Raw genomic sequence first — 13,746 nt, forward strand, 5'->3', positions numbered from 1 at the left:
TCACTTACTTACTTTACTTTCAGTCCTGGGCACCAACGGTGGTACAGAGAGCCGAATTGAAAGATTCCCATCCTGGGCGATTGCCAGCCATCGCCTTGACCTGTGGCCAGGTCAAATTTCTGTCGATTTGCTTGATTTCGTTGTTGAGGCTGCGCCGCCATGGGCCTCTGGGTCTGCCTCTGCTGCGATGTCCTGCTGGGTTCCAATCTAACGCTTGCTTGAAGATTTCGTGTCCACCCCTGCGTAGAGTGTGGCCGACCTACCTGCACTTTCGCTCCCGAATTTCTGTCGCTATTGGCTTTTGATGACATCGGCGATGGAGCTCCACGTTGGAGATCCAATTATGAGGCCACCATGCACGAATTATATACCGCAGGCATCTATTGATGAAGACCTGCACTGCCGGTGGACGCATAAATGTCACATGTGCAAAAACAGAAAAATCGCGTCCAAAGTTCGAAAAAGTAAATTGCCTCAACTATGAAGCATAAATGCCGAATCGTGTTCTAACATCAACCAATTTTGAAATTGAGCACTAATTTTTGTTTTAGAGCGATTTTTAAATTTCATAGGTTTTCCAATGAAACGTGACACTTATGCATCCATTTTTTCAGAATGTGACAAATCTGCGTTGCATTTTTTCAACAATTTTAGGAACAAACTACCTATTTATATGTCCCTATATGGTAGTACACCATGATACATGGTCATGGGCTGCAAAATCTCAATATTGCCAAAAATGCACATGTGACAATTATGCTTCCACCGGCAGTGCAGCCGTTGAGTGTTCTCCACTGATACACACCAGGTTTCACTGGCGTATAGCAGCACAGATTTCACGTTCGAGTTGAAAATTCGGATTTTGGTGCGTCGACTAATCTGGTTGTTTTTCCATACATTTCTTAAACTCGCAAAAGCAGCCCTCGCCTTCTTGATCCGTGTACCTATGTCGATCTTGGTGCCGCCATCGGCCGCCATTTGTCTACCAAGATATCGGAAGCTTTCAACATTCTCCTCTGATTGCCCAGCTACCATAAAGCTGGAGGGGGTGACCGTGTTTACATCCATCGATTTTGTCTTGTTGACGTTGATGGTAAGATCTGCCACTGAGGAGCGATTGGCAAGATCATCGAGCTTGCTCTGCATATCAGAGTGCCGTTGAGCCAGGAGAACAACGTCATCAGCCAGTTCGAACTCGAAGTCGTTTAGGTGCTCCATGGTAATGGGCTTGCCAAAGCAATCCACGATTGGGTTCACGGTCAATCGCACCTACCAGGATCTCGTCGATTACGATGAAGAACAGTAGCGGTGATAGGATACATCCTTGCCTCACTCCAGCAATGACCCGGATGGGATCGGACAAAACACCGTTGTGCAGTACTCTGCACGAAAATGCTTTGTACTGTGCTTCAATGAGGTTGATGATTTTCTCACCCTTGCGGCTGAGGGCTTCCCATATGTTTCCGTGATTGAGATGGACGAAAGCTTTTTTGTAATCAATGAACACCAGGTAGAGAGACTCTTGGAATTAATTGATGATGATACGGAGAGTGACAATATGATCCACACAGGATCGTCCGGCACGGAATCCTGCTTGCTGCCGTCGGAGAGTTGCGTCAATCTTCTCTTGTATCCGTTTAAGGATCACTTTGCAGAGGACTTTGAGAACGATACACAGTAACATGATGCTCCGCCAATTATCGCATACAGTCAGGTCACCCTTTTCGGATACCTTTACTAAGACGCCTTGCATCCAGTCGGCCGGAAATGTCTCGGTTTCCCATATGTTGCAGAATAATTGATGCAGTAGTTGTGCGGATACGACGGGGTCAGCTTTGAGAATCTCAGCTGATATGTGATCGACCCTTGGGGCTCTGTTCGATTTCTTGCTATGGATGGCTGTTTCCATCTCCTGCACTGATGGTGCTTCGGTGCTGACACGGCTAATGCGTCGAACCCTTGGCGGATCAAGCTGCTTTGTTGATGGCGTGACCGACACTTGAAAAAGGTGTCCAAAGTGCTCGAACCAGCGTTTCAACTGGTCAGCCGGGTCGGTCAGTAACTGTCCAGACGTGTCTTTCACGGGCATCGTAGCATTCATCTTGGTCCCACTAAGGCGACGTGAAACATCGTAGAGGAGACGGATGTCGCCGGTGTTTGCGGCTTTCTTGCCTTCGTCGGCTAGGGAGTCCGCCCACATGAGCGTTTCACTTCTTTCTCGAGAGCCGAATAGCGCTGACGGGCTACGACGGCTTTGGCTCCTCGTGTTTTGGCTCGCTCTATCGCGGCTTTGGCGTTCCTTCGCTCCTCTATCTTCCTCCAGGTATCATCTGTGATCCACTGTTTTCTCCAGGTGCGTTGCTTTCTATAGGACGGAATCAGTGAAGTACTAGATTGAAAATAGTGAGCTGGATTTTTGTATGGTGAGATGGTGAGATGATCAAATCTTCATTTCTGCAATGAAATGGTGCAAATAGCGTGGGTATATGATTTCTTGACTAATTTGATGCTGTTTGAGCAAAAGTTTCGGTAACTGTGTTGTTGAAGTTGCAAGAAATAAATAAAACAAAAACACAGTTACCCAAACTTTTGCTCAAACAGCATCAAATTAGTCACGAAATCATAATACCCACACTGTTTGCACCATTTCATTGCAGAAATGAAGATCTGATCATCTCACCATAGAAAAATCCAGCTCACTACTTTCAAGCTAGTACTTCACTGATTGCGTCCTATTCGTGACAAACTCCAATACTTTTTCTAACGTCTGATAAACTTTTCCACATGACGTGATGACCATTAGCATCACCGCCATCAATTAGGGGAAGGCCTTTTGAAGGGCAGTATTATTTAATACCAAACCACAATATCTTCTTGTGCCCTCACGGATGGAAATCTAGTGATCATGACAAGATCCCGAATGTGTCGTGGTTGAAGGGCATCGCGCGATCATAGCAACAACGAAGGAATTTTGTCGTCAAAGATCACACAGAGAAAAATTTCTACTCAGTGGCTGAGTTGGTCCTACTCAGAAATCGAAAAATCCTTTGTTTTCTTACTCAGTTTCCGTTAAAAGTGGGACAACCCATTGCGAATGGGTTGTCCCACTTTTAGCCGAAACTGAGTAAGAAAACAAAGGATTTTTCGATTTCTGAGTAAGGCCAACTCAGTCATTGAGTAGAAATTTTTCTCGGTGCATGAACAAACCGTGTGCAGCATACACTCTTTTTGCTTGTCTGGATGTATCCGTGGCATTCCAATTGAATTCTACCATAGACATTTCCCATGTTTTTAGTTTCGTCCTAAGAGCACACTCCGGAACTGATTCAGGACCTACAAAGCTCGATGCTGCACCCTGTCTGGCTAGATTGTCGGCGTTTTCAGTTCCCCGAATTCGACAATGGCCGGGCACCCAGTATAATGTTACTTCGTTCCTGCTGGCAAATTGCTTCAGAGTAAGAATGCATTCCCACACTAGCTTCAACTGGCACGTAAGTGCCCTTAGCCCTTATAGCGGCTTGACTATCGGAGATGATGCAGATATTTGCAAACCCGTAATTTCTCCTCTGACAAGTATTTTTTTTTTCTTTTTTTTTCTTTTTTTTAGTATTAGCACACTCTAATATGGCTTGAATTTATGCATCCCATTGGTCCCTGCCCTTCGGTTCAGAAAGGGGTATGGGCGCGTTCTGCCAACTTGGTCGAGGCAGATTTCATGTGAGAACAAGCTGCATACGGACATTCAAAAGTGCCTGAACGAAAGATGCTGCTTGTAAGGATCATTTGAAGATCGGATGGAAGATCATTCTTTTTTTAGAATATTCGCGTTCGTCTATTTGTTGCTCTTCGTGTTCGTATATTTTAAGTTTCATCTTCAACTGAGTTTCATGAACGCTGCTAGTCAGCAGGGATGATCTTCGCATCTGCATCCGTTGAACCATTCTGAATGGCCGTCGTGAGAGTATCACCAAAAGCGCTACTAACATTTGTTTTATATTTTTATGTATCTGAGTATCATGAGTGATAGCAGTAAGCAGGGATAGCAGTGAATAATGGAAGTAATGCAGTACGACGGTGGTGCGATGCTGGTTAAAATATCGCTAGAGATGAGCATTGTTTGTACTCAGCCATGTCTAAGACGTGCTCCAAAGTCTCAGGAAAGGAAGCATGCATAAAGAACTAATCTACAAAATCCCGGGAAAAAGTTGAAAGACTTTATTTCACGTGGAAATCCAGCGGTAGACAAGAGGTAGATATGGACGGATGTTCGTTGGAATTGGAAGGACATTGATAATGACAGCCGAATTTAAGAAAGCGACGAAGCGATTGTAGCAGGAGATGGTGAAGTTGGACTACGAAGACGATTTGCTAGAAACCGCAGGCAGCAAATGACATAGGCTTATCGTATTTCGATGGAGATGGCGATGAGGACGAAGCAGCATTCCAAGAACATAACCAAAATTTAATCACAACTACCTACCACAAAAAACAAAACGATCGAACGAAAATAGGAAATAGCAACCCAGCAAAACCAGTATGTATGTTCAAAACGCTTACCCCAAACAAGCGACCCAAAGGTAAATTACGTTGACCATTTAACTAACAACACATTCTCTTACAGCTCAATACACCACATCGATTTCCCACCTTTCCCAATCCTTAAGGCCACGCAAAACTTAAAAGCCGCAGAGCTAAAGAGGTTGCTATGCCTACTCCCAAATTCAAAGGTGTATTATGGACAATGCAAGTTCTCGGACTTGCATTGGAGACTTGACCCTATGACCCCCTTGTGCATCAATAAAATAAAATAAAATAAAATAAAATAAAATAAAATAAATAAAATAAATTTATGCATCCCATTGGTGTGCTTTTCATTGCCCCTGTAATTGATATACATGCAAGTCTTTGAAGCTTGAGCGGTTACCTCGATTGTTTAGGTCACCATACAAGTGAAACACCAGTCTTTTGTCCAAAGTTTCCCCTTTTTTCCCTGTTAAAGTAAAGCTGGAAAAATTCCAGATTGAAAGGCAGGTTGAAACGTGAAAAGAACTCAATGCCCATTCGACCTTCAACAAGGTAAAAATTTCACAAGCTTTTTTATAGGCATTGGTCAACCGCATGTCTTAATACCTTATCTAAGTCCTGTTCTTCATCCGAATAAGGTATCAACCCTGGGAAGTGAGCTCTCATCCTTATTTCTAATGTTTCAGAAGAATCAACAGTAAAACTGCCATTTTCTTTTTTAAGATTTCCAAGACATGGTCTTTCGGAAGGACTTTATGAAGCCTTGCAGCTGTAGGAGCGTGTCTTCCTCTTCACACACCCGTCTCCAGTCCTTCCGTTTGGCTTGCCTCAATTCTCTGTTATATTCTGTAAGGGCCTGTTTATACTGAACCCAAACAGATGTAACTTTTGCTCTATTGAACAACCGTCTACATTTCTTCCTCAGACTTTCAGACTTTTCAGACTTTCGGACAATATTAATTCAACTTCAATACCATAACCGTATGCTCGCACCGTATACTTAACTCCACTCATTAAGGTTGAAGGATTCGTCATTGACAAAATCGTCATCATTGCAAATTAAAAAGTAGTTTTCTGGCTCAGAACTTAAATGTTTGCATTGAAAATATATTCACTGTACTCCATTCTCCACCCAAAACACAGTGAATACAATTTCACTGCGAAAATTTTAGATTTGAACGAGAAAACTGCTTTCAAATTGGAAATGGACTAATATTAGCCATTTGTAGTTCGACATTCATCCTAGGTTACCACGTTGTGTTGGTCATTTGTTGAGTATGTTTGGCCAACCATTTGACATGTGTATGTGTACTGGGACCTTCATGTGCTGTACAACATCTGGCTACAGCTTCTTCTGTATGAAAACCCACTTTTTCTTCACCATGCGGTTCACCTCCTTGGGATGCTTCCGTAATGCCTAACCCAGTTTTTTTTTCGATGGGCTTTAGTTCCGATGCGTTGGGAGGTTCCATTTCCTAGGGTACGAATGTAATCACGTTGGCTGCGTACCACTTCAGGACAACATTTGAATAGTACCACGAAGCAATCGTGTGTTTGTCGAGATCTACGAGAAGGACTGATCCCGGGTTCAGCCGCGCCAACCCAAGCGGCTCTAAGCCCATGGTACAGAAAAGTCATTGTAAACCTGAACTAACGCTCAAATCTATATAAATCTATAAATATATAAATGAATTTCTGTCTGTCTGACCCTTATGGATTCGGAAACTACGGGACCGATTGGTATAGAAATTTGCTTGCAGGGGTTTTTTTTTTTTGAACAGGGAAGGTTCATATGATAGTTTCAGACCCCTCCCCCTCCGAAAAGGGGCCTCCTATGTAAATAAAATGGAAATGTATGTAGGGGAACTGCGGGCATAATGCACTTCCGGGGGCAAAACGCCTTCACGCAATTTCATCATATTGTGGAGGTTTTTGTTAGATGCACGCATACTAGAACTAAAACTGAGCAGGTTAAGCCTAAGAACGGCTTGGTATTTCACAACAAGTCAAAGCGGAAAATGCCAGCGGGTGTTTTGCCTCACCCAAAAAGGCGTTTTGCCTCCTACAGTTTTCCGACACCTAAAAAGTAACACTTTTTTTAATTGTTTATTTGAATGGGAAATTTTGTGGGCACATGGGCCAAAAGTTCAAGTCTCTTAGATAAGGGAATAAACTACTCTCCAAGGCAAAATGCACCCTTAAAAACAGTATAATTTGAGGTTTATTACCGCATATGCTTAGGCGGGGCGCTATGCCCCTGTTTCCCCTATAACTTGAGAATAAATCAAGCAAGTGGAACCAAATTTGCCATGAGGAGGATTCAGAAGGTAACAAATGTTTCTATGGTGGTGTGTAACTCCTCCACATTTCAAAAGGGGGGGGGGGGGGGGGGGCTTCCCATACAAATTAATCGGAAATTTCGGCATAACATGAGAATCAATCATGCAAATATAACAATATTTGGCATGTAGAGAACTCAGAAGGTGAAGAATGTTTTTACGTTTTTACGCTTTCTCCCTTTGGAAAGGGATCTCCCATACACACGAAAACATTTCTGCATAACTCGAGAACCAATCATATGAAAACAAATTAGCTATGTGGAGGTTTCTGAAGGCAAAAAGTGTTCCTATGGTGTGTGAGACCCCTTCCCCTCTGAATAGGGGGACTCTCGTACAAATGCAACGGAAATGTCTGCATAATTCGAGAACTAATTAAGCAAATGTTACCAAATTTGCCATGCGGAGGTTTTAAAAGGCAAAAAATGTTCCTATGACTATGGTAGTATGAGACCCCTTTCCCTTTGGAAAGAGGGGCTTCAATACAAATGGAACGGAAATTTATGCACAACTCGAGAACCAATCGAGCAAATGGAACCAAATTCGAAATGTGGAGGGTTTAGAAGGTAAGGTAGGAAATGTTTCTATGGTGGCGTAATGTGTGAGATCCAACACTTCAACCCCGCCCCCTCCTTGAAAAAGTGGAACTTATACAAATTAAACAAAAAAATCTGCATAACTTGAGAATAGGCTGTTCTTTCAAGTCAAACTTTTAAAATGTTTGCGGTCTTCTTTTAATCATAGGTTTTTCTTTCAAGTGGCAATGTTGTGTAGTTGATGGCAGTTGAACTGATACTATGGCAGATTTGTCTTTTTAAGTGACGCTGATAAAGAGTTGGTTACCAACCAAACTGCATATCCACAGTGCATAACTGACACTGAGGAAGATTACAAGTGGTAGTCGAAATACGCGTATCGGTCAAAGGATAAGCAAAATTGGGCGGAATTGAAAGGTACGAAACTGATTACACTCATTCGAAGAGGGTATTCTGCTTAGAGGGTTCGAAAAGTCGGTACAAAGGGGATGCATAGATAATCTGTGATTTTTCCTTCTTTTTAAAAATAGGCTGTTCTTTTGTATTACACTGTTACGAAAGAGTGAACCTTCGCATAAAAAATCAACAAACGATAATAAAGGACAATTAAGGTGTCATGATACATCACTAAGATTTCAAACGAATCATTGACTTTTTGCTTTTCAATGATTGTTTGCCTCGCGTTTTTGAAATGGTAAAAAACTGTCAATTCTACAGCAACGCAGCAGAAAAAGTATCATCGCCATCACTAAGAGTGAGCATATAGGATGATACTTTTTCATACGAATATTCGCTTTGGTGACAGAGAATTATCAATTTGAAATTTCGAGGCACAAATCCAAAATGGCTGCGAATGCTGATAAAGCCGTAAAAAGCCTTAAAATGGGCAATACAGGGTTTGCCGGGTCAGCTAGTATACATATAATAACACCATTTTGATATAGTTTATGAAAATATACGATTTTTCGTATACAATAATGATTCACGATGTGTGGTTTTTTTGGATCCAGTGAAAGCTCCTGGACATTATAAGTAGGGTACAATTTACCTGTCATTGGGAAATCTTCATCTAACTAGCCGTTAGGTTGCATTTAATGAAACATATCACTCAATCAAACTTGAATCAGTTCTAAAATCATTCGTCATATAAACACTGTGTCGTACATGTTTCACGCTAATGACATCCATCACTACACGGATGAGTTGATTTCAACGGATTTCTTTGATGTTTCAGTTCCACGGTGGCTACAACGAAACCATCCTGTTCGAGCAATGGAAAATCGACAGCCTGTCCGGGCTGCTGTGGTCTATGCTGTTGATCTTCATCATGGCCGCCCTCTACGAAGGACTCAAATACTACAGAGAACACCTGTTCTGGAAAACCTACAACGCACTCCAGTACCGGCCCGTTACAGTGACAGAGAAAAGCCCCGGTAACGGGAATGTTGCCAACAACAACGGTCTCGCGACGAACGGTGGCGGTGACGAAGCTTCCCGAGTGGTCCAGTGAGTATAGAATGCAGTTGAGGAACGGTGACTTTTTAGTTGGGGGGAGCACGTACTTTGTGACCGGGAGTTTGTTCGCACAGACAAATGGACGTGCTGAATGTCATAATGAAAATCTAAGAAATAATTCGGAGCAACTCGAAGATAATACTACTCTTCCGACTAGATACTTGACTAGATATCATCCGGTAATCTTCTTCTTGGCGTAACGTTCCCACTGGGACAAAGCCTGCTTCTCAGCAGTGTTCTATGAGCACTTCCACAGTTATTAACTGAGAGCTTCCTCTGCCAATGACCATTTTGCAGGTGTATATCGTCGTGTGACAGGCACGAAGATACTCTATGCCCAAAGAAGTCGAGGAAATTCCCATTACGAAAAGATCCTGAACCGACCGGGGATCGAACCCGCCACCCTCAGCAAGGTCATACTGAATACCTACGCCTTTACAGCTGTGGCTATATGGCCCCTTATCATCTGGTAATAGACGCCCATTTCTCGCGCTTAGTATCATACGGGCGTATCTGCAATGATCGACTTCTCTTCATCCATTTTCTCTTTGGATTATTCCGGGAAATACCTTAAATCTTCGGATGATCTCAGTTACTAACCAAAGAAAAAATCAATGAAGAGAAATCGATCATTGTAGATACGCTCGTATGATACTAAGCGCGAGATTTGTCGGGGACAATAAAAAAATGTGGTCAATCTTCGTGAAGACATGATTTCTTTCTACTATCATCCCATCCTATTGACGAAATGACATTAACTTTCTTAGCAAAGTCACCGCCAACGCATTTACTTCACATTTATACTATATAATATACTATGCTGAGCGGTTGGTACGAGATATCCCCGTTCTATAACTTTATTGTGCCATCAATATGCACAGCAAGAAATGATCCAGCGTTGATTTTTTCTTGACCGCAGTACGGAGCTGAGAAGAAACGTGATATCAAATGAAATTTCCTGTGTATATTTCTTGACCATTTCGAATATCGTCTTCGAAATCTACAAAAAAAGGACGTCTCAAAAAATCTATTCGAAAGTCAAGGTGCCCAACCCTAAAACGAAAGATTTTCATGTTTGAATCATTTTGTAGAACGTTTCGATGATCAAAAAACCATTTGGAAGCTCCGCTAGTTTTTTGAAAAATTGCAATTTGCCATAAAGCCTCACGAAAGAGCATTTTTTTGCATTTTTCTTTAAACTCCAATTTTTTGCAATAAGCGTAAAAAACGACAGCAGTCTTTTTTACAGATTTACAGATGCCTAAATAATGTAGCCGAATAACTCTATGTTGAAAACGTTTTTGTATGGTAGTTTCTGTATGGGTTACCTTGTGAACCTAATGTTGCTTCTTTCATATGAAGTGTGTATAAGGACTGTATCGGAAATTAACTATAAACGTTCAAAATACTCTATCTCGAAGCACGGTTGGTCTTTTTATACCGATTCTTCTATGAAATCTTCACAATATAGTTAAGTTTAGAACAGCTTGAAGAAATTTGGAAAATGTTTAGTATTATTGACAATATGCTTCGTTGAGTATACCACACAAAATAACAATCTGTACAAACTGCATTTTTTTAATTTTTTTAACGTTTCAATTTGTAGCGAAAAAAAAATTGTACGGGGAAAAATCTGGAAAATAATGATTATTACTAGCAGTTATGTACACATAACATATCACTCAATACCGACTTTTAAAATGCATATTTTGGATAGAAAAACCTCCAACATTGAGAATATGGTCTATTCCAAAAAAACACCTACTTTTTGGTCGAACTTTGACGCTCTGTTTTAAATATCTTCAGTTGTTATAAAATTCCGTTCTCTGGTAAAACTACCTCTTCAATAGATTTAAATACATACCCAATTGAAAAAATGCAAATTTTCACCTTTATGCATTTTTTATTTGCGTAATCGTTCTTTGAAGACGCATAAAAAAGAGTTCCTCGAAAATGACCTTTTTCCATTTTAAAAATTGCCCTAAACTGCGGAGGGATTTTTTTTGATAAAAAAAATTTTCCTATATCATGAGCATTCTGGAAAAGAATATATTTGCGCAAAAATAAGAGAAAAAATTGAATATTTTCCCACAGTTTTCGCAATTTTAAATGTTTAGGAGGTTTCCAAAATTTTAAAAATATATGTGCAATCTTTGAGATATAAGTCCAAGTTAAATGATTATTTTTAGAAAATCAGAACTGCCATTCTTTATTTTAAAGATTTTTATAGTATCTCCAAAAAATAAAGTTATGTTTATTTCCAACAGATTGTTTTTTAGGCAATTGTGAAAGTTTATAGTTAATTTCCGATACAGTCCTTACTGTGACAGTGTATTCAGAATCTTACAGCTATAATAATCACATTATCTAAGATAGCTTAAATATTAGCTTCAGACGCTCCAGTTTGATGGAATACTTAGATAGTAACGTTCTTCAATAAATTAACATAACATTGCACTCAACCTAACACTGCTTGAACAGAATTTGTCATGAGTTGACGAGATGTATCGTAATCCGGGGTAACATTGATCAAAATTTTCCTTTTTTGAAGCAAACGTCCCAAGTTTTATATTTTTAAAACAAGTACTGACCCTCTGAGTATGCGTTAAGCTACTTGTAACCTGTTTTTCAACTTTGAAACATGTTAAAATAGGCTTTTTATTATTATTTTTGATTTTGTTGATTTGGGGTAACATTGATCATCTTAGTGATCAATGTTTGTTTATGTTGAAACCACCCTTATTTACTAAATTCTGGATCCCTGATTTCAAATATGTTCGAATATGTAAAGAATTTAAAGACTACTCTTAATAAATCATATATTTTATACTTTCACAAAAGTTTCGTTTATGAAATTCAACTGTGGAATATTGTATAAAAATTATATAGTGATTTCGCACCTCAAATTGTATCTAGTATTCACGCCAAGCATTAATGTGTGAGAAAAAAGCGATTTTTTATACACACTTAAAATATAATTGAACTAGCTGTCCCGGCAAACTTTGTCTTGCCGTCTTGTGGTGGTTTGACAACTGTTAAGCTTAAAAAAGCATCGCACTCTAGATTGGTTTCATTTCAATTATGTTGATTTTCCTCCCAGTTCATAACAAATCAGTACTTCATCATTTTTTTTACTTTCTTAGTTGATTTTCTTAATTTTTAGTACTTATAAACACAGCCCCCATGAATACGAATCGAACTGTGCAAGAGTCATTCTGATCGGTTCACCCGTTCGTGAGTTTTATTGCCTCAAAGGGACTTTGAACTCATTTTTATATATTAAGATTTCAACCGAATTTTTATCTGCTGAACGCTCGGTAGTCCACTCGGTTCAACATATATCAACCGAGTCTTCGGTACACCTTTCTTGACATCAATCTGTCAAACTTACCGAAAAAAAACTCGTTAGATAAACAATTACAACCGAATATCGGTTCATTTCTAGATTATTTCAGAATTACCGAAATTTGTCAAACTTGCAGTCAAATGAACCGGGATTCGGTTCTTTTTTTAGGAGTGTTTCAGAACTTCAAGTCTTTCATAAGTTCGGAATAATAATCAGGAGCCTTTGCCAAGTTTTAAGTAAATCATGTTTTATTATCCACTTTGTCAGTAACTTAGTAATGTGTTATATGATGCCTTCATATCACGGCCATTCGCAAATCAAGCATTCACAGCTGCCATGGTAGGCAGGTTTCCAGTAGCTCTATGATTGCTGCTCCACAATGAACTGCTCCAAAAACGATTACGGAAGACACCTCCGTGAGAGCCGTGACTATCGCTTCCTCGAGCTGAAAACAACTATGATAATTATTTTGACTAAATTCATAGAGAAATTACTTACCAAACTTTAATTACCTTATTCTGTGTGCCAAAGCGTCGATTTTATAGAAGAAGAACCGTGTATCAGACTTTCGTCTCAAACCAAAGATGGCTACCTACTTCCATCAAGACCGAACGTTCGATTACAATTTCCGACGTGGAATTCATTCCACTGACGTTTCAATATTTTGAACCGAGTTTTCTCGGTTTTAGCCAACCGAACTCAGTTACATGTCCTTTTTACGGTGCATTTCGGTTCATCTGCGACAATGAAATTATTCAATGTTTTTGTAATGAAACCGAAGCCTCGGTTAAATTTCAAAACATTGCCACAGGAAACTTACTTTAAAACGAATTCTTCGGTTGTAGGCAACCGATGCAGTTCGGTGGAAAATTTAACCGACTTCGGTACTATTTTTTAAGTGTGTGTGTTTATGTAACTCAGTTTTCATGAACTTCATGTAAATTTAGTTGCTAAACAATAATAGATTAAAAAATACCATGCTTGAGCAGAAACTGATTCAATGAAAAATGTTTGTTCGAACATTTCATGACGTGGGTCAAGCCGATCAATGATACCCCGTTTTACGGTACTCCTGAGTTGAACTCTGATTTGGCCATGCTTTGGGAAACAATAATGTAGAAGAATTTGAAACATACGTCTTTCGGTTGAGTCGGCTAACAAGGCTTACAAGAAAGCTTTCCGGTGTGCTGAACGATCAGTCTGGAGAAACTTTCGGTCAAATGTTTCCAGTTTGAGCGAAGTCATTCAAAATATTTTCGGACAAACCAGTCGTTTTGTGTAGCTACGGAGCTTCCACTCCGAGTATTGTAGCTATCGAGTTAGTGGGCACCTAAATGCCCTGTTTCTTTCAAATCTCTAGGAGCAAATGGGGTTTCTGCTACCCAAAGCAACACAACATGTCCCATTGGAATTACTTTGACTCCAATACGACCAGAATTAACGTTTCGGATTGTAACAATAACACCGTTTTTCAGACTGCTCTACGACT

The 13,746-nt window shown here is 40.0% G+C and overlaps 1 protein-coding gene across 12 annotated transcripts in view; it reads left to right on the forward strand.

Annotated features, from left to right (window-relative positions):
* The window catches only part of LOC109410825 (high affinity copper uptake protein 1), a 127,479-nt gene that overhangs the window by 87,965 nt on the left and 25,768 nt on the right, over positions 1-13,746 (forward strand). For all 12 annotated transcript variants that reach the window (XM_062859024.1, XM_062859027.1, XM_062859029.1 and 9 more), the window contains one exon: positions 8,631-8,902. In XM_062859024.1, the coding sequence (XP_062715008.1) occupies positions 8,631-8,902 (272 nt within the window). The remainder of the gene's footprint in view (positions 1-8,630; positions 8,903-13,746) is intronic.

Source organism: Aedes albopictus, chromosome 3, assembly GCF_035046485.1.
Source record: "Aedes albopictus strain Foshan chromosome 3, AalbF5, whole genome shotgun sequence".
NCBI lineage: Eukaryota > Metazoa > Arthropoda > Insecta > Diptera > Culicidae > Aedes > Aedes albopictus.